This window comes from Strix aluco, chromosome 12, assembly GCF_031877795.1.
Source record: "Strix aluco isolate bStrAlu1 chromosome 12, bStrAlu1.hap1, whole genome shotgun sequence".
Taxonomy (NCBI): domain Eukaryota; kingdom Metazoa; phylum Chordata; class Aves; order Strigiformes; family Strigidae; genus Strix; species Strix aluco.
Window position 1 is genome coordinate 9,542,037 of NC_133942.1, and position 22,403 is coordinate 9,564,439.

The 22,403-nt window shown below is 37.5% G+C and overlaps 1 protein-coding gene across 10 annotated transcripts in view; it reads left to right on the forward strand.

Moving 5' to 3' along the window:
* Positions 1 to 22,403, forward strand: part of OTUD7A (OTU deubiquitinase 7A) — a 212,341-nt gene that overhangs the window by 128,665 nt on the left and 61,273 nt on the right. For 7 of the 10 annotated variants that reach the window (XM_074837295.1, XM_074837298.1, XM_074837304.1 and 4 more), the window contains 3 exons: positions 1,062 to 1,198; positions 14,498 to 14,654; positions 18,862 to 19,016. In XM_074837295.1, the coding sequence (XP_074693396.1) occupies positions 18,866 to 19,016 (151 nt within the window). In that variant the 5' untranslated portion in view covers positions 1,062 to 1,198; positions 14,498 to 14,654; positions 18,862 to 18,865. Of the gene's footprint in view, positions 1 to 1,061; positions 1,199 to 14,497; positions 14,655 to 17,587; positions 17,657 to 18,861; positions 19,017 to 22,403 lie in introns of those variants that run through there. The other 3 variants (XM_074837297.1, XM_074837303.1, XM_074837305.1) reach the window with 3 other exon arrangements.

Below are 22,403 nucleotides of genomic sequence, written 5' to 3' on the forward strand. Positions count from 1 at the left end.
TCTGTGATGTGGTACATTCATAAGTCAGTCCAACAAAGAATTGAAGATAATTCTTTGGTCAGATGTATTATTCTTGCATGAAAATACATCACGTGAAGAAAAAAAAAGCTAGGAATCTTAAGTACTACATGTTAGCTCACAAACACTTCATGTTACAGTTCAGTTGTTACACAGATAAATGGGATTTTTTTGCATGAGTATTATCTACTGAGATCTGGTTATTTCTGTATGTATTCTGGGAAATAATGAGAAATAAGATATGAAAACAGAACGTTATATTAATTCTCACAAATTCATAAAAATTGTGGACCTTGTTATTTCTGCCTGTTTTAAAAGCACTATCAGAAGGAATGTTTTCCGTTATGAAAGGGTTTGGGCAGATACCTGTTAAATGCTGGTTTTGATAAACCTGGGTTCAGTTACAAGCATAGGAGTTTTGCAAATGGATTAAAAAACCAGAAACAGTAAAACGTTGTAAGTGCCTTTTAACATAATAAGGTGAAGCTTATAGTAGTTGGATTGTGTACTTGCAAGCAGCAGGCCTTATACTTAAGAGACAGGAGTAGATTATACATGAAGAGAAATGCTGTTTCTTTTAAAAATAAAGAAATCCCATGAAATAGTGTTCCTTCTTTCTTCATATGTTTGTCCCTTTTTTGCATGAAAGAAAATGGCAATCATAATTGAGTCTTCTTCTGGATAACCTCACTAGTTCATTGCCTTAGATTTTGATAGCTCACGAGAAGAAAAACTTCCAAAGGTGTATTTGATGAATCTTAAGAGAGAGAACTCTTAGAGGAATTTTAAAATGTGAATTACCATTTTCACGTAGGATAGCGTAAGGACATTTTTGTACATTCATAATTTTTTTTCCTTAATTGTCTGGGTTGTGCCCAAGTGATCTTCTTAATGCAAGTTATTCTATATGGTAACTTATCTGCATTGAGAGTAGTATCCATTAGGCTCCTAAGGTCAAAGGTAAAGTGGATTTTTGCAAGTTATTATTATTCAAATAGCATAGAACAAATACAGTGATTAATATACTACTTCTTTTTTTCCAGATTTCTCAGGGGACAAAATTTTGCTTATTCATACCTTCTACTGTGGCAAAAATGGATTATTTTCCTCACCAAAAACCAGCAGCATAATGCCCATCTGACACATGCCTCAAGGAACTCTCATTTAAAGTCTGTTGTAAGTAAGTCGAATTAAAAACTTGCTTAAAGGTAGCTTTAATCAGCTGTGTATCTATTTACAGCTCAAGAATAAGCAGCCTTTACAGGAGAACTAATCTTAGCAGTCTGGCTTTGCAGCTGTTCTTAAATTTAAGTATAGGAGGAAGTAACTCGCTTGTAAAGCAGAGGCTGAGATTAAGCTGCATCCTGACCACTGCATGCCCATATGTCATACCTGTGTGTTCTGTCTCTCTCCCCACTGCCCCCCTTAAAAATTGACTGTGATACACTTGAAATCAGAAGCTATGGGGTTATGCATGAATAACATGATCAAAAAGATTATCTGCATTGTAAATGAAGACTTAGACTCCTGTTGCTATGACAATTAATTTTAGAATTTGCAGTGTAGAAATAGGAGACTAAATAGCTCAAAATGTGAAAAAACAGCAAGTGGTTAAGCTGGTCTTCATTGTGTTGACTGTTGAGCTACATGCACTTTGTGGTGCCTGTAGGCCCAAGTGTTTCATATTTGATGCAACACAAACTTGAAGAAATTAATGAAACTCCACATTTTGTATATCCAATAATGGCTGCTCAGGCATCTTGCTTTTTATGTACTCGAAGTAAATTTTGTGCATGCAGAATATATGATGTATGTTTTTGTGAGAGAAAACTGTGTTAAGATTAGAGTTATGGCCAGCATACATTCTTTACTTGAAAGAAGGATGACTTTCGGAGGAATATGTTCAATATTTGGAAGCTATCTTCTTGCAGTGTCAGGAAAAATGTATAAATGAGGGGAAAAAAATAGGGAAAAAATTCTGAATGAGAAAGAAATCTAGCTTGTTCATATTGCTTCTGTGGAGATACAGTCTGGTGGAAGAGATGCACATTACTTAATGAAACTGTGCATTTAACAAGAGGCCTCAGTTTAATATTTGAAACCCTAATTGTTAGATTTCTAGTACAGTACAGTATAATACAGCCTACTTCTTTATTGCTCTCCCAGATAAAAAAATAATTGATAACTTGAATTTGATTTAAAATGAAGACCTTTGTTTTAGGGAAATTCCGGTTTTTATCAGTGGCATTATATTTATCTCTTGCACTGCTGCTTTCTGCCGGAATACAATTAAGACACTATAAGGGCCCTTGTGAATAAAATAAGGGAAAGTGATAGCCTTACGTTCATTCTCTTGTTGTCCTGTATGAAAGCAAAAATGTTATAGCAATGGTGGTGTTTTATCCTGAAAAAATACTGATGAAGGAATGTAAAGGATCCTTACCTGGAAAGGCTCTGTCTCCTGCTTGTCGGTTTGTTTCAGTTCTGGACACCTAGTTCTGTGAACTTCTTGTTTACCTATGACATTTTTTCCCTCTCATTCTTGAGTAAGAACAATAGTGTTATGAAAACCCTCTAAAGCTCCATGAAAACATAGTTGTAAAAATGTTCCAGCAGAACATCTGAGCAGATGAGTTAATCCTCCTGCATGTGCATCTGACACAGGACTGGTGCTGTGCTTTTTGCTAGGCTGCCCTCAGTGGTGGAGTGCAACTAAAGGACCTCTCAGTTGTTATTAGTGTTGTCAGTGACTGTAGGTGTTTCAGAACGTTTTATGGGGACTTGGGTATTTTAAGGTATTGAGTGTCCCTAGCTTTCCATAATGTTTCTTCAGTGGGAGTGTACCATAGCTCTTAAACGCAGCATGATTTTTTCAATTTTTTTCTTCTACTTTCATTTATCTTAACTTCCAATAATAGGTTGTAATCAATAATTCTTGAATACATCACCTCAAAAGATGATTTAGTTGTGTCCTTTGTCAATAGTTCTAGCTTCAAATAATTCAAATAGTAGATGTTGTAATTAAATAAATAACATTTCTGAAAACTGAAATGTAACTGTGTTTTTAAAATACTTCCCAGTTGGTCTCTGAACTTTGGTGGTATTCTTCCTAGAACTGACCTTAGAAAATAGTTGAACAATTCTGTTCTTGAATAATAGCTCTTCTTTGATGGTTCCCGTGGGGGTTTAGTGTGTTGGCTGAGGATTCCTCAGCATAGCTTCCCTCATTTCTATTTTTTCACTCTGTGTCTAACATATCAGCTCAGGGCTTGTCTATACAAGATACTGAGGAAAATTGATGCAAGTCAACTAAATGTAGGAATTTAAAGAGGGCAGCTTAAATCCTACCAAGTCTCTGTGTGCACTCTCCCATTGATAATTAAAGTGGTCTCCAGTGAATTAAGTTTAATTCACTTCAAAGGCAAGATGGGCCAAACCAAATTAAGGCCACATTTTATCCCCAGATGAAAGTGTTTGCAAAGGAATTTAATGGACATGGACAAATCCAGTTAAATTAATTTGGGTTAATTTTCCTGAGTTCCATTGTGTAGACAAAACCTTAGTAATAATGCCTGATTGGAGCTTTTTCTTCTTTCCTGTTCTTCACCTTTTGTTCCTATAACTCTGATATTTTGTACTTGAGAAGGTAGATGGCCCATAACTGTACTAGTCACTAAATGTTGCATGTTTTCAGAGTCCACATTTTATAATTAACATATAAATACCCCACTTTGCCATCCAGTCTAGTGCATGTTACCTTTTGTTAGGTAGTTATCATCACTTTGGCAGCTTCAACTAATGCCTTTTAATTCATCACTATAACTGTATCTGCTGTCAAGATCTTAGCCATCCAGCATCTTTTTAAAGCATGTTTTGCAGAACTGGGTGATTATTATGACAAACAAGTTATGACCACATGTCCCTTCTATAATGTAATTATGCAATGCCTCTCAATGGAGTGATTTGCTGTTCTGGTGGTAGAACTCAGTCAACTGCAGCTGATTTGAATGGAGGTGCTAGCTCAGCACAGAGGTTTTAAGGAGCATTGTTGTGAAGTGTACTATACCTTAAATGGTACGGTTTGTACAGATATGTTTCCTGAATAATATTTTGTTTCTTTCATTGGAGTTCTGTGAGCAGCATGGGCTTAGTTGTACAAAACAGATTGCAAAATTTAGGTCCGCTTCATCTGTGATAAAAGTGTATAATATACATTTAGTTCTATGGGAGATGTTCTTCTGACTGTTAAAAACTGACTTTCGTCTGAGGTTAAAACTGACTTTCGTCTTCATATTCTTGGCAGCTAAAACTGGAAGCTATTTGAAGATAAAAGTCTGTTTAAAATAAAACATGTGCGAGGCTGGCAAAGTAATCTCTAATCTAATTTGTATGGGATGAATACAAAGTCTAAAAGTAAAATACTTAAGAGATGTGCTCTCTTTTAATTGGCCTTTAAAATTGTATGATAGAGGAGTCTGAGCATAAATATCTACTCAACTTAATAATTGAAGTCCATTATGATCTGAGAGATCTGTTCTGAGAGCGTTTGGCTTAAGCAGGTTTATGCATTGTGTGAAAAAGCTGCCTTGTGTTAGTGGTACACAGTCAAATTTGAATTTCTGGTGGCTTGGAGAATCCTGCTGGTAGGCAGTATCAGTGCCATGCAAGTTAGAGCAATACTAGAGAGATTTTGTAGAAGTTGAAGGCCCGGAATCTCTGGGAACAGTGAAATCACTGCAGAGGAAGCTGGGATGTCCTGAGTGAGCAAAAGGTGTGGAATATTTCTTTGTAACCAGTTTTGTTATTTGTCACTCAATCACCTGAGAGCTACTTTTGTTAGGAAACAGAGCGAGCTTTTATTTGAATGTGTTTATTGAGACACTGTGCATCTTTCCAACTAAAGTCATTGTGTCTAGGAAAAAAATTGTCTTGAGAACTTAAGAACTTTCTGGAAAAATTTGGTGTCAGAATTTCTGTCCAGTTGTTTGTATTTATTTATGGTCTTGTGCAGTCTTGACAAATTAAGGTGAACATTTAAATAAATAAATAAATAATCCCCAAGTCCTGGATCTTTTGGTATTTCAGGTGTGATTTAAGTGCCTAAATACACACCTGACAAGCATTACAGGTAGGAACAGGTGATTCAGGTACCTTAAGCATAGATGTGTATTGCCATTTTGAAAGCTCTGTATCATCTGCAATAGCCTCATGGGACTAGCGAATATGATGCAGACCCATACACTTCTGGAGCAGCAGCTGAAACCCAGAAGATACTGTGTGATATCTAGAGTAGCACTAGCTACATACCTTTATGGGCCTGAATTGAATTCTACGTGGTTTATTAGACTGTGCAGTCATGTTTTACTCTTGCTTTCTCCTTTTTGACATATCTTTTCTCTGAACCCTATGTGTTTGTTTTCCTCCTTCCAATTACTGGACCATGGTAAATAAATAAAACTGAATTACAAATCTGTAGACCTTTCTTCATACAGCGAGAGATGCTGTTGATTAATTTGCGAGAAAATTTCTCATTTTAAATTTTGAGAGTTGCACAATGTCATACACAGCTGTCATCAGTCAGGCTGGAATTTTAGAAGACTTCACATTATGTAGCTTCTGCTCTGAAATTGAGTTCTTCCTCCTGGTTATTTTTTAGTTGATTTTAAAAATTAAAATCATGCTTTCAGGATGAAGTACTGTAGTCATACTAATACTTGTTAAAAACCAACAACAAAAAGAAACCAGAAGAAAATTGTATGCACAAATATACACCTTTTTTTTTCTTTTTTTTTTTCCCCCCTCTATGAAAGGTAGTTATTGCTGAAATTTTCCCTTTCAGAATTCAAAGTTAGTGTGTTTCAGTCTTGACTTACATAATCACTAGGGTAGATTTGTCCAAGGATATATTTTATAGAAGTAATACATTAATAAGCATTATTGATTTAGTGTAGTTGCTGTAGTAGTGCATTGGTTGGTTAGTATACTCATCTGTAAATGATACATGGCTTGTGGCAGTCTAAATACTGGGTTCTTATTGACACAAAAAACCCCCTTTGAAATCCCAGAAAACAGCAAATCTCTATTAAAGGTAGTTGTCAAATTGCTGGGCCATTTCAGTTCAAAGGACCAAGAAAAATAAGCTATTATTTCTTCAAGCAGTAAAATTAATTTAATTATAGGTATACAAATGTATCAAGAAGAGAAGAACTAAGCGACATGAATTTATGAAGGACGGTACTGAGGTTTTCATTCACTGGTATTTAAACAAATATAGATGCTAAACTGCTAAAGTTTAAACCTTCGGGATTAAAGAAACAAGCAAAGAACAATGAAACAATTGTCAAATATGAGACTAATTCAAAATAATTAACATTTTCAGAAACATTCGCAGGTTTTCAAATAAATTAGAGTGAACATTTCAGTAAAGAGATTATTGAGGTAACCTCTGTTTAACTCATAACAGTGTCCTGAATAGAATTATTTCCTTTTCATTTGCTGAAAATTTGAAGTAGACTTTTATAAATATGCTTAACTATACACTAATACTTGTTTGCATAATTATGCAAACTTTGGGCAAGGAGTTGCCTGTAGCTTTTGGAGAAGCTTATAGATTCAAAACAAACAGGACAAGATATACTTCATAACTGCATCTACATTGTGTAAATACAGGGAGATTGCCTGCTTTGTAATCTATAATGCCCTTTCATTCTGTAAACCAACAAACTGTATTAAGAAGGAATATTTTAGTCTATGACTAAACTTACTAGGTGTATAGTTTTCACCCACCCTCCTCCAAAAAAAAGCAAGCCCCCCCCGCCCCCCCCCCGCCCCAAGGCCCATCCTACAAAAGAGTTGACTTCTGTTCTGTTACAAGCAGGGGTTCACTCTGAGATGGCCACAACTAAATATACATTCAGAGATAGCTACTGATGTTAGCAGCTAGGTAGGTATGTAAAGCTAAACCAGTACTGTCAGTGATAGAGGAGCATCATGATGATGTAGCAGGAGAATGGTCAGTCTTGCTGAAACATGCTAGATTAAAAAGTGTAAAGGTATGTGCAGCAGACAACTTCAAAGTGTTAAGACAGTGTTATCTTCCATACTTCTGTGTGTGATCCCAGGTGGCATTTTCTGGCTGATTGGGATCAGCAGTTACAAGTGAAACGTGAAAGGCCAGGATTTGTATGTGTACATCATTTTGCAAGTTTCTCAAGCCTAAATATGTTCTAATGTTTCAAAAGAAGATAAAAGTGACAGAATGGCTGTGGTCATCCATACCAAAAAATTCAACTGTGATGGATGGTACCAGCAAGATTTCATCCTAATGCAAAATAAAGATAAATAACAAGGCTGATAGTGTGTTGGAACATGCCTGTGTAGTTAATTGAGGTGCTAATTTAAGACTGTGGACTGTTTTTTGGGGGTTTTTTTGTTCGGTTTGGTTGGGTTTTTATATTTGAATTTATGTATAGGGCATTGATATTACTAGTAGATTTGCCTTCTGCCACCTTACATATCAAAATAGAATATTCTTCTTAGTTTCAACTGTCATTATCTGAGCATAGTCTGAGGAAAAAGAACTGATTTAGGCTATTGTGAATCTGAGCGAAATAGTACATCTCAGACCAGTGAGCAAATTTTACAGTTAGCAAAAAATACCGTCTCCACTTTCTTAAATGACCATGCCATGGTCTGTCAGCAGAGCTCTTCTACCCCCAGCTGTCCTCCCATCATGTAAGAGAGCTTTTTATTTCTTTATTTTAAATTTTTTTTTAAAATCAAAATTGTGGAAAAGTATCTAATGACCAAGGAGAGTGCTAAGTACTAAGGAAACAAAGGAAAAATGATCATGTCAAAAGCTGTATTGCTCCTACAGGTAAAAGGCTAAAACTGTCTCTGAACAGTTGGTGTTCCAGCTCAAGTTGCCAACAGCAGTTTATCTGCGCCTCAGCAGATTACAGGCAGAAATTTGGACTGAATGGCAGCAATGCAGGCTGTGGCAGAAGGGGTATAATTTTGTTGCTAGAGGGAAATAAAAACAAACTTCTCAATCGTCTGATAGGATACTTAGGACTTGTAAAATTCTTGGAGAAATGCTAAGGCAGGTGATTCAAACCAGTAGCAATTGGTTCATCACACTGCCTGGGGCACCAAAGCAGTGCAGTCTTTTTATCTCTGATTTGGGTAAGATTTTGACATGTGCTTAAAACCAAGTGCATGGTTCTGTGGGTTTTTGAACTGCTGCTACAATGATTTGTATAGAAGTGCTTTCAATGAATGTGACTTGATAGACACTTATAGTTTATACCATACTGTTACAGTTATATAAAACATCAATGAAATTTTGTCATTGCACATACTTTGCTTAGCTCTTAAGGATTTTTCCATTTTTCTTCAGTGTTTGGTATCTTGAACCAGTATTTGTGTTACAATTTGGAGTCTAATATGTTAATGGTATTCTTGTCCCTGTAAAGTATTACTTCTTCCTTTCCTGCCAAAAATTAATAGAAGTGTAGTTGACAGGGAACAAAACAAGATATATGTTCTGGAAAATAACATTGACTTGCCATTAAGTTCCTCTGAAAGGTAGAAAATTGTAGATGTAGAGAATAACATTATCTTTCTGTGAGCTGTTAACACTTTAATGCATATGTGTTTGCCGTGCTTGTTCCACACCAAAAAAACTAAATGTGGTTACATTTTTAGCAACATGGTTATATATTAGTGTTTGTGGGTTGTTTGGTTTTTTTATCAGATGTATAATTATCATCAGCAGCTTAGTAAAGATGTGTGAATTCCTATAGCTAATGCTTACATGTTTTACCAATGGAGTGTAAGTTTTAAAAAATTGGGTCAAAATGTACAGTGGAAAAAACCCTGTCAAATAAGCTTAGTATGTTGTTTAGGCAATCACATATCTGTTTATTGATACACTGTATTATATCCTCAATATTTACATACAAAGATAGACATTTACAATGTAGTCTATATTTTAGTATACACTTTTGTGTATTAGAAACCCAGAAACTAGGGAGCAGAAGACTTTTATCCAAAGAGACAATTTGTTCTTATGCCAATTCTTCATGTGTAATCACTATGACCTTTGAAAAAGGGGTTATAAAATACTGCTGTGAATTTAAGGTGGTTTTTTTTTTTTTTTTTCACCAGTGTAAATTACTGTATAAACTAACTTCCAGGAAGAATATAATTTTTAAACTTCTGATATTTTCTTTGCATCTGTATCTAAACCCCATCCATATGTATATGTCCTATTACAGAAGTAAGCAAATTCCTATGTGTGTATAAACTGCTTATATAATTTTCCAAGTGGAAATTATAGAGAGAAAGGGAAAACATTCCATACAGATTTATGTCATATAGAAATTGTTTTAGTGTTGCAGTGAGGACCATCTTATTCCATTGCCCAGTGAGAATAACACCTGAAAGAGTTTCCTAGAAACTCAGTTTATTCAGTAGTGTGAAAAAACAGGCCACTGGATTGCAAGAAAACAGCCCATTTTTTTAGGTCTGGTTTCCTATCACTGCAGGATGTTGTACTGTACTTTACATGTACTTAGGTAGTTCTATTTTTAAAAATCATTCAGTATTTTCTCCCCAGCTTCTAAGGAAAGATTGTGCCTATTACTTCTGTCTCTGGGAGTCCTGTCTTTATTTCCAGACTACATTTGCTTGTGGCTTGATGTATTTATGGAGGGCAGTCTCAATCCAGTTCTCGACCTTGTTTCGTTGGCTCTGCAATCCAGGCTCTTTAAGTGACTTGTCCCCAGATAAAACACTTAAATTCTGGTGATCTGTAGCTTTTCATTTCATTTCTTTCGGTCAGAGGTGATCTCTCTGAAACATAATTTATTGAACTTGCTCCCAGTATTCCAGAAGAGGCTTTGCCAAAATCTGTCTTTTGTTTTTACCTTCTAGTTCCAGTTTGAGTACTGGAAAACAGAAACATGTTTGTATGAGTAATTGTTTCTGATTTTTCCAACTATATCTTGGACACAGACCTCACTGTATCTGTACAGAAACAAAAATACATCTATGTAAACATAGAGATAAAAGTCCCCAACTGTTCAGGAAAACACTGCAACAAAGCATAATTGAAGCATTACTCTGAATGCAAAACGTTTACTGAATTGAGGTCATAGTGTGCTGAATAATGTTGAAGTTAATCCAAATAAAAGGTAGGGAGAAATTTCATGTGGGCAATAAGGTAGTCTTCCTGTAGGCAAACCATAGTATTCACAAGATTGTGTCTTCATTGGTGCAAAAACATTAGAAATTCAATGTCATTCCTTTCAGCTACTCTTGGCAGAGCATTATCTTTCTCTATTTCAGATTGGTGCTGTATCTTAATATTTAATCACCTTTTACCTGGGTGACAAATGCTCTGAGCAATTAACTTCTCTCTCATATACACTGTATTCCTGCTAGGCAATCTGAAAAGCTGAGTGCCTGCATTAGCTACCAGTTCCCTTAAAGTTGATGTTCCCCTCCTAAAGAAATCTTCTGTAATGGACTTGATTGTTTAATTACAGTTTTTCCTATGATAATTTTTATCTTGTATATGAATATTTGGCAAAATGTTATGTAATGAAGAGTGGAGCAGCTTTAGAAATGTAATAACCAAATAAAAACTGTCTGGCTTACTAAAAAATTAAAGTCTCTGTGAAGCTGTAAATAAATATATTTTGCATGCAGAAAAGAATGAGAAATTGCACAGCCTGAGCTCAAAAAATTTTAATGTTTCACTAAGAAGAAATGGTGTTCCTATATAATTCATTGATTCAATTTCATGACATTGTCAAGATTGTAGAATTATGACATTCTCCGTCAAATATGGCACATCAGAAAGAATTGCTTTCAAAGTCAGGAGCTGTGCACAAACAGGGTCTTTCTGCCTTCACAACCAAAAATGCAAGCAGCATGAACATTGAACACAAGAGTGGTCTGCACTTAGCCTGTATATTACCAAATCAGCTAAAAGGAATCGGTGATGTTAACAGACATTTAGTGTTGTCACACTGCAGAGAAATTTAAAAAAGTGTGTGGGAGAACTGTTTTAATGCAATTGGTGAGTGTCTTTCCACTGGCTTCCTAGAGCACTGAGACAGGGCATATTATTGATGGTGCTTATTTCAATCTTTGAAAATTATGAAAGTGAAAGATCGTGGTTGCAGTTTAGTCGTTATGTCTCCCTGAGGATTTGTCCACTGTGCATTGTTTGTGCACCATTTTCTTTCTGTTCCTCACTTCTGTTTTGTCACCCGTTTGTATTCTGGACACATGGGATTTCTTTTAACATACTTACTTTGCTTTGCTTCATTAGCTAGCCCTATGCATCTCTTTACGCTTGTTTGAAAAAGAAAATCTTGATATTGTTTAACTGGGTGAAGCTATTTGATTTTGAAGAAGTCAAATTTAGATTCAGATGAAGATCGTTTACTTCAAAGTACGGCTCTCCAATAGGAGAAGGAAAGATCAAATATAACTAATCTTGTATTAAGTTGATATCAAGTCCCATTAACCCACCTTAACATTTAGAAGCAATCAGTATCTCTTCTTTAAATACTTTAAAAATGCTTTTTCTTACAATATACAACAAGTTATCCTCTTTTACTGCGTCTTGTATTTGCATTGTGTAAGTAAGAAATTATTTAGGGAAGAAGTTTGGCTAGAAAGTGAGTGAAAACCAAGGTCTTTATTGTGTTTTGAGGATCAGGATGTTTCTATTTACATTCAGTTCAATGTGTCCTTTGTGTATCATGTGTGACACATTTGAAAGGAAAACTGCAAGTATATATGCATGTTTATACTGTTGACCACAAGAGGAGTGATGCTTATTGACAGGTGGGTATAATATGGATGACTGCGTTAGATCTCCTCTAAGTGTGTATATTTAAAGTCTAAGTTGTGTTAATGCTTTGACGAGCCATCCAGAGCAAAGGTGGTGGTGATGGTTTTGTAGGTGAGGAGAGACTATGTTCATCTGGTGAGAACAGTAAGTCTGATAGCCATCTGGCTTCTGAGTCATTGCCTCCTTCTTCACAATTTATTTTCTTTTTTGCTTAGTAGTTTTTACTATTCCATCTGGGTGGGTTTTCACAGCTAATAGTTTTCTGGCAAAGATGGTATTTTTTTTAAGGACTTTTTTTTTTTTTTGGTTTGTTCTTTCCCCCTCTGAGTTCTAGAGAGCTGAGAAAACAACTCCCTCTGGGGGAAAAAAAAGTAGTGCTAGTTCAAATATATACAGGGATAACAACTCTGTTCACTGTATACCAACTCTGTTCATTGTTTTCAGAGTGTAGAGCATGCGCAGTTCAGACTTTTTGTAAAGGTTTTTCTTCAGGTTGAGGTAGTACGCATAACAGCCAGACCACCTGCCACCTGTGATAATTATGACTTCAGAATGGGGTAGAGAGGTGATGTTTGCTGTGTGAAAAAAAGAAAAATAGTACATGGTTAGTAGTTAGTGCCAACAGTTAGTAAAATACTTCTATGGTATTATATGGTATAATAAACACTATTAATCTATGTTGTGCTGTTACTTTAGGTCTGATGAGTAACAGGAAGAATTGAATAGTGTGGATATTTTTGTGCAGATGTTCTAAGGACAGTTGCAGGACCCAGAACCTAGAGAATTATATAGCATAGTGCACAGGTATAGAGGAAGCGTTTGACTAGAAAACGTCTTCCTCACGCTGTCGTGGATTTGGAAGATCTGGATTGAGTGTGCTTCCTTGGCACCCAACACAAGTCAGGTGTTTTCTACCTGTATGTCTATTTATCATTATATAATGGTACCTGGACAGTACTTAATTTTAAATTAGTGTTTTTTGGTAAAAGAACAGCTAGTCTTATCTCTTGCTCTGTTGCGTGTGAGCTGTGTTTTTATCAGCTGTCAATGCACAGATATTGCCAGTTTTCTATATATAGACAGAGAACTTTCTGCATTGCCAGAAAGAACCTCTTTTGTAGAAAAGATCTTCATAGACAGCTTACATAACCTTTGCTGGGATGAATTAAGAATGAAATGCCTCTGTTGACATGGTTACTGTATGGGTTCTGATGATCTTGTAATCAAGAGGCAATTCTGAGGTGAGGGTGATGTCATAAGTGCAGAAGGAGATTGGTCTTGTCGTCTGATGTTTAAAGGATATCTTTTCAATACTACTGTTGAAAATACTGAAATAATGCTGATACCGAGACAACCCATGAATTGACTTCTTCAGACGATATGCACTTCAGTTTTCCAAATTTATGAGCAGTCTAGCCCCCACGCATAGTGACTGTACTTGAGCGCCCAGCTGGTGCATTTTAAATTAGCAGTCATTATACTACTGAGTCACTTTTGATTGTTGTCTGAAATTCAGTAGTGCTTTGTACCATTTACCTGTGGCAGGTTCTTTCAGCTTGATCTGTATATTTCCATCCTGCTGGTTAAGATTTATTTCATTCTTTATCCTAGTCACTAAAGAAATTAAATGTATTCAGTTTCTTGTGATCTTTTTTGTATGGATGTTAGTACTGTTTAGTACAGTGGATCTACGTATGAGTTGGGGTTTTTTAAATAAAAGTAGCATTTTTGTCCTGCATTCCCACTGAAAACAGATTCAGTTGCTACAAAGCTTAGATGCTAAATTTGGCCACAATCCTCTAAGGTAATTCTCTTCCTGAAGTGTCTGCATTCCTTTTTAACTAGCCTCCTCAATATTTCCAGCTTTTCTTCTGTTACCAAAACTTCACCATGCTACATTTTAGAACTGTTTCCCTTGTCCAGTGGTGATCCAGATGTACGGTTCATGGTCCTTCACTGGACTTGCTCCAGCATGTCTGTGTCTGTCTCGTGTTGGGGAGCCAGAAGTGGATGTAACGCTCCAGATGAGTCTCACCAGAGCTGGATAGAGGGGAAAGGGTCACCTCACCTGCTGTCTTAATGCAGCACCGACATAATGATAAATAGTATATTTATAGTATAAATAGTATATTTATACTATAAATTATATCTAAAAATATAAATAATAATAACTATAAATAATAGTATATTGTATAGATAGTATAAAAGCACAAATGTAGAAGTGGTATAAAACATACAGTGGTACAGTGTAAGGCCAGAAGATTGTAAAGTCGGTAGAATTTGCAACGATGTAATCTTCTTTCATACTGAAAAACATGTAATTATGTAACCATAACCCACACACTTTCAGTTTGTTGGAGGATGTTGGCTTTTGCAGGCAGTCCTCATGGATGAGGCTGAGAAGGGCCCCACTGGGTCCTGGGGAAGAAGGTAAATGATGTTTGCATTCTACCTGGGAATATGTACTTGGAGAAAGAGACAATTTCTAAGAAAGCAAAGGCATTCCATTTTTAAGGTTAAATATAACCAGGTAATTGTACACAGAGTAGGAAAGCACTGTGTTTCATTTGGGGAACAGTGAAATCAACTGGTTTCCAATTTCTTTCACAGTTTATTTCTCTGTAGCTGTGGTACACGCAAGAGCCCACCAATATCATCTGCTACAAGTAAGAAATCTCCATGCTAGTCCTTACCCTTGGCACGTGGTAAAGTTGCAACGGAGCCTGTGAGGAGGAATTAACAGGAAAAACCTAATTCATGTTCAAAGGTAAACTTTGACCAGTAATGAACAACAAGCATGAAAGTAAAACATACACTTTTGCTTATGTTGTGTATCATTTAACTTCATCCTGTTTTCTTTGCTTTGCACTATTTCTGCAGTGGTGCAGACAGGGTAGAAGTACAGAGATACCTTTAGCATAACTGTGTTTTGAATGCCAGCTGTCTTAATAGCTTGTCTAGCACCAACTACTCTTGGAAGTGCCTGCTTTAATTTTCATTTGATATTTGTAGAGAACACTGCCTAGAAGGATGAGTTTCACTTTTACAGGTACAAAAAAAGAGGTTCAAAATGCAATGGGGCACATATATTTGTCAGCCATGGATTTGGCAAGAAAAACTCCCATGCCAGACATCGTGTCACATTTCACTTGAGGCAAAACATGATCTGCTTCCTAATGGGTCCCTAGGTGATTGTGCTCCCAAGAGAGTACCCTGGTAAGATTGCCTCCCACAGGCTGTTTAAAAACACAGTAAAACATGTACAGTAGCTACAGTATTGGTTACAAGTAAATGACCATACAACAAAATAAAACAAAATAGTAAACCAAAACTTACAAATTACTGTAATATCAGCTCCTTCTTTCTCCTCTTCCTTTTAAAATCAACCTTCTAATTTCCTGTGAAGTCAGACTGTTCTAGATAGGTGCCACCAGCTTGACTGCTGGGCTGAGCTGTGCCCTGCCATGGGTTGTTGCAGAGCCAGCCGAACCCAGCTGAGTGTGGCACGGAGCAGCCCTGACGTCTCCTCACAGAGGCCAGCCCTGCAGCCCCCGCTACCAGCACCTGACTGCTGACACCCAGTGCAGTGATATATTGGTGTGATGATGGTTTTCTCACACTAAGCTGCTGTCACTTTGCCTTGGGACAGGCAAATCCTTCCAGGAAGGAAACCTGACATCCTCCACTTGTGCAAAAAAAAGTCAGTGCTTTTCTCTTATGGTTAAGCTGGTATTACTTAATAACTACTTTAGAAAGTCCTGGATAGATGGCTGAGTTGAGTGGGGGGGGTTTTTTGGCTGCTTGGGCAATTATAGATATAGATATAAAACCAATAAAGACCTTTGTGTAGCTTGATTGTGTTAACTGGTACTCTAATTGCATCTCTCAGAATAGGAGTGAAATCCTACCAGACCCTTCCTTTCTGCCTCTCAGCTGGACCTCAGTCAGTCCAAGTGTTTGTAATGTGTATTTGTTGCAGGTGTTTCTGATATGGTTTGTGGAGATGGCTTCTCCACTGAAAATTCAACTATAGAAATACTACAATAAAGGAAGCTAGAAATGTACCCAATACCCTGGATCCTCTGTACCCTTGCCTTCAAAACCCTAGAGACTGACCTTGAGTCTCTCTGAGTGCTTTCTACCATAGGCTCCAGTTGAGGCCAAGGGCTCAACTGGCCCAAGGGCTACTGCACATACTGTCTACTGTTTGATCTATTCAAATGCTTATCAGTGCTCAGGATACCAGTTGAAATAGTTCTTCTTTCATGTCACTTGATACAGAGGACTCACAATCTGACTGTAACTTGGAATATGCGTTCTCCAGAAAACCATAATGCATAGAAAGCTTGTGTTTCTTATTTGTTAACTGGTGGGAATATGGCTGTTATATTATTGATCACATCCATTGGGATACGATGTCCATCTTGCCATTTTATTCCCCAAAACTGGTCCTCTTGTGGAGGTCTTTTGACCTTGCTTTGTTTTATGGCAAAACTAGCTTTCAGAAGAATTTGAGTTATTCTTTTCCCTTTCTCAAACATTTCTTTCACTGTGTTGCCCCATGTGATGATGAAGTCAATGTACTGTGGGTGTTTGGGGGCTTTATCCTTTCCCTGTGTGATCTGTATTTATCCATGGAAATGGTAGTGCTGTGCTTCTGTCCCTGGGGCAGTCAGTTCCAGGTGTATTGGTCACCCCTCCATGTGAAAGGAAACTGTGACCTGCAGTGTGCTGCCAAAGGAATCAAAAAAACCACATAGGTGGTGTCAGTTGCAGCATACCACTTGATGACTGCCTTTGACTCCAGTTCACATCAGAGTTCTAGCATGGCTGGTACAGCAGCACACAATGGTGACATGACTGTTCAGGCTGCAGTTGTCCACTGAGCTTCTACCCACTGTCAGACTTCAGTGCTGGCCATATGGGACTTTTACAGGGTCAGTGAGTCTTGCTGATCACTCCTTGTCTCTCTCCTCAGTTAATCAGCTCATGTATGGGATCCAGGAATTCTCAGTTGGTGCAATATTGTTGACCATGCACCTTCATGGTAGCAGTGAACACCTGCTCTTCTTCAGCACACACCCCACAACAGAAGGTTCCTCTGAGAGGCTGGGCAACGTAGACACAGGCCCACTGGTTTGGGGCAGAAGAGAGATTCTTCCGGAGCTGGCAGACCAGTCTATCCACAGTTGGTACCTTGATGTCTGTCCAGTCCATTATTGCCAGGGTGCTGGCATATGGTGTAGGTGTGTTCCATACAGACTTCCCATGGACCATATGCACTGGATTTTGTCCAGATCTTTGGAGGACTGGATGTTGTCCAAGTTGCTGTAAACGACTAATTCTGTCAGATACTGGATACCTTCCTCAATAGTGGTCCATTTGCCCTAGTAGCTTGCACATCTTCCTTGAGGGAACACCTTGCCTTCACACCCAACAGGAACTGCCTCCAGAGGCTCTGGATTGTTGCCCCTTTTCCATACCTTTGCCAATTCCCTGGTCCTTAGCTAGGGATCCCAGCTGCTGGGCTTCCTTACCCTCCGACTATGGACCTCAGTATCCTGGTGGCAGAGCAACCAGGTGATAATTTGCTCGCCTGGCTGATGGCTGTAATCTTTTCACATAATGTGAGCATTCTGGTTTGCAGGGATGTTTGAGAAACTGAAGGGCCACTGCAACAAGGCAGGAAACATCTACCTGGGAGGAGAAGGAGGAGGTGCCATTCTTATTTTTGCTACAAAGTTGCTCCTGGAGGAGAAGAGGAAAAAGGTGTAATTGTTAATTGACTCCATGAGATGATTCCAAGAGTATTGGGATGGAAGCAGTACATGGGCGAAGCACCAGATGAGACTTGAGGCTAGTGCTTTTATCATAGCTCTCACAGGCAAAGAAAAACAAAGTGGTAAACAAAACAGCAAAAGCTGAAAGTGGCCATTAACAAATCCTGGAGTTTGATGTCCAAAGCCCTGGAGTTTGCTGACCCCAGCCAGCAAGTAAGCACTAACCAGCTGCTCACTTACTCTCCTCGCCCCGCAGTGGGATGGGAGAGGGAATCGAAACAGCAAAAGCAAGAAGAAAACCTCATGGATCAAGATAAAGACAGTTTCATTGAAATGAAGGAAAGAGGGGAAAAAAAGCAAGTGAAGCAAAGACAGTCCCTCACCGCTTCTCACAATCAGACTGATGCCCAGCCAGTCTCTGAGCAACAGTTACTTTGGAAAGACTCTACTCCAGTTTTACTGCTGAGCATGATGTCATATCATCTGGAATATCTCTTTGGTCAGCCGGGGTCAGCTGTCCTGGCTGTTCCCCCTCCCAGGCTCTTGTCTACCCTCAGCCTACTCACTGGGGGGGCAGAGTAGGAAACCAAGGCGGCCTTGAGGCTGTGTAAGCACTGCTTAGCAATGACTAAAATATTGATGTGTTACCAATGCTGGTTTAGCCACAATTCTAGAAAATGAATGAAGAAAATTAACTCCATCCCAGCCAGACCCAGTACAGTGAAGAAACTATAAATTACAGAAGTGGTAGTGGCAAGGCAAATTAAAAGAACAAATACTAAGCTCTGTTGTGTATATGTTAGTATTAATAAGTAAGGCAAAAGAGCTCTAGGCTAGCCAAACGTTTAAATACTTGCTAAACTTCAGTGTATGAGCAGTGACAATGATGCTTGGAATGAGCAGTGCCTGTGTTTAGCTGGATTGGATTCTTCAAGTTGCAGAATTATTTGCAAGTAACACATAAGAAAAATCAATAAAAATATGAAGTGTTAAGAAAGATAAAACCTTCTGGTGTGAGTGACAAACAACTTCTAGGCTAAGGCAGAGATGGATGACAAATGCTGTTTATTTTAGTATGCTGTAACTTGAATGTTTTAACATATTTAGTAGTCTTGTTTGGGGAAGAGAGGTAAAATGTGATTTATATCACTTTGGAGTATATTCTAAAATCCTGTTCCTTTTTCCTCTTGGCAGATGGATGCCTTCTAGCCAACCAGCAAGTCCTACTGCTGCTGCATGTCTGGCAGCATCTCTGAATGATCACATGACTCTTGATATGGATGCAGTCCTGTCAGACTTTGTTCGGTCCACAGGGGCAGAACCAGGTCTGGCAAGAGACTTACTGGAAGGTAAGCTTTCAGAACACAAGTATTTCCTATGTTCACTGCGTGCTTAAAGCAAGAACGAGTCGTAAAAAGAGAACTCTGGTCTATGGAAACAGACATTTCTTAGTATTTTGACTAGTAAGTCAACTCCTGCAATAAGCTGACCATAGGGTATACTAAGGTAGGTGTTTTCAGCAAAAGCCTTAAAAAGTTCTTAGTGTTAGATTGCTGTATTTTAGGTTGTTAACAGTCATGTGTTAAAAGTATATGTGCAAGAGAGAGAGGGGAGGGGTTTTTAGGTGAATTTTGTCATTTTCAGCTGCCTGAAAGTGGCTGTAAATGTTTCAGCTCGCTGTGTAAAGCAGCTAAGTTTAGTCTGAAATAGACTTACTGTAAAGCGATAGAAAAACCAGAGATATTTTTGGAGCCCAGTGATTAATACGCATACCTGAACTTCATGGTATGAGATTCAAATGGCTAGGCTGAAAAACATCTAAGAAGCCATATCAGAAAAATAACTGCGGCTTTTTATTTATTTTATTGTAGTCGTTTTAAGTTTATAAGCTTAAAAGTGGAAAAACACCTTTGATATTTGAAGGCATTTTGTAGTAGCTGGTTTTGTTCATTTCTTCTGTTGTGAGCTAACAACAATTGTGAAGATGGGAAGTTAGAAATGAGTAGGTGATATCTAGGTAAATCACAAGGTGGTTCTGTGGGCTTGGTACATGCACACTGGACTTTTCCCTGAAAGTTGTTTGGTTTTTTTTTTTTTTTTTTAAATCTTAATATGCTTGAAGAAGTTGTGTGTTAAGTCAAAGTAACTACTGAACAGCCACAGAAGACTTAAAAGTATACATCAGGGTATATATCTCCTTTTTGCAAGAGTAATTTCACTTTATCGTATGTATGCTGAAAGCTTTAAATTTTGCTATCAGTTCTTCTTTTACTCTGGGTTTTTCAGTAATAAGGAATGACATATTATTAACACAGAGGTGCACACAATTTTGCAGCATTTCCCAAGTCATCTGTGATACATGTAATAAACCCTTGCAATACCTAGCTATTGAATATCATCATTGGCTCGCTATATTTGAGACATCTTTGTTTAGTCGGATTTGATCAACCTTTCATTCTAGCCTAGAGTCTGTCTTGGTCTGTTGGACTTTTTGAAAAAAGAATATAAGAAGGTTTTTCTCATCAATATCAGGACAGATTGTCAGTTATTGTGCTGATATAGCATTGCCAAAATTTGAAAAAGTGTCTCTACGTATCAGAGGTAGTTCAAAAGAGTTAGTTATTTTGTTTTTCTTGATATACTTTTTCCTTGCTGTAAAGGATAATGCTTCCAAATAAATATAGAACAGTATTTTTCTGTGTTGTACTTCTCATTTCTGTGGATGAATAAAATCACACCATACATATTAACAAAGAAGTAAGCAAAAGGCAATTTAATTATTCTGAACAGGCTAATAGACATGTGCATCTAGCCCAAATTATTTCCTCCTACACAGGAATTTATCAAAGTAAAAGGGATTGTTGCTCACGGGAACATTTTGGCACACATGGTTGTGGCTGCATTTGGTGTAACAGTTTCTAACACTGGCCATATCTTGTGCTGGGGGACAGTAATTGATCCAGTGGTTTGTCAGGGCTGCTACCCTTACACAATTATGACTTTCATAGTTGTCACAGTGTGTAGATGCTCTGGGCTCTTGAGAGCAGCACTGAAACCCACGAAGTAAATTCTTGGAGATAAACAATATTCAGAAGAGCAATCCTCCATGCTATGGTGCACAAGGCTATAGCAAATGTATTGCACCTGGTCTTGGAATGATGATGTCTGTATAATATTTTCAATCAAAATTTGATAACAGGTGTGCACAAGTGTTTTTGAGAAATTTCAAGATTTGATTGTAGTTTGTAGCCCAAAATGACTGTCTTAGAGAACTTTGAGTCAAAAAAAACTTGCTTGTATAGACCCTCATTTCCATGTAATCACAAGTTTTTGTCAGTTCTAGAGTCCCACAGCCCTTCTCTCGTTCTGATTTGCTCACAGATTCTATTGTTATAACACAGACTGAACGTTCATATCGTGCTTCTGTGGAGCGTACACATCTTTTTCAGAGCCATTTCTAATATCATCTCCTTTGTTTATCTTTTGGGGGAAATTTCTTGAATTTCGCTATCCTCGAGACAATCAAAGATACCAGTTTCTGCTTCCGTATCCAATTATTTTAATATATTAATTGTTTTGCTTTGATTGTTCTGTGGATGCATCAGGACAGTATTGTGCACACATATGTGGTGTTCTCCCTGGCAACAAATGGGTGAGTTAAATACACACTGACTGTCAAACAAACAGCTAAAAAATCTATACACTGCATATAGATTTTCTAAACTGCCAGAAGCTGTCCTAAATACTGGCTTTGTTGATGTTTCTGTACTCTGCCTGTCCTGCTGGTAAAATCTCTGCAGTTTTTTTTTCTGTTGAACTTTTTATTGAGCACAGCTACTTGTCTCACTGAAACATTCTGCTTGTTGTGCTTTATGCATATCTTCCAGAAAGTGTCCATTCTTGATTTGAAATGAAGATATAAGGAGTTTAAAAAAAATGTGTGTGTATATATATATGCACACACATATATTGGTTCCAATTTATTTGTGTCTGGTTCTTTTTGCCAGCTATTAGTATCATAAAATAAATAATACTGTGAACCAGTTGCTTTGCTATCTAATTTTGATAAACTAAACATGTTTAGCTCCAAGTCTCACTTTCTATCTCTATATTTTCTCTATCATTCAAAAGAATGTATACAGAAGGGTTTTGGCTATTTTCACATATATATTTCTAGTGCAAAGACTGCCTTTTTGCAATTACATTGCATATGCTGTTGTTTGTATCTTTGGCCAAGTTGCTTTAGTATTGCACCGGGGAGCTTGTGGTCAAGTCTATGCTCAGTTCGATGTTTCAAAGTTACCAATTCTTGAATTCTGTGTAGTTGCTTAACTGTTAAGGAGTTCTGATTTCACAGACTTAAAATCTTAAAGGCATTATTTCAATGGTATGAGAACTTTGTCATGCACATCTGAAAATGGATGTGAATGTAGAATTTTAAAGCTGCATCAAAATGAAAAATGGGTTTGTTTTTCTTAGTTCTGCCTAAGAAATTAATTTTATTTTCATGACAATGCTATGTTTATAAAAGCCTTATATCTGTCTAATCAGCCATTCATTGATTAGAATTGCATTAGAAAATGCTTAGTTTGTGTTTGTCCAATGCGCAATTGGTGTTTCATTCCTACTTGTTATTTATTGAGTCTGAAAGGCCAGTTGTAGGTTACTTGCTATTTGCTACTTATGTGGTACAGCTGTGGGAATTTACATGGACAGGCTTGGGGAAAGTACAAGGA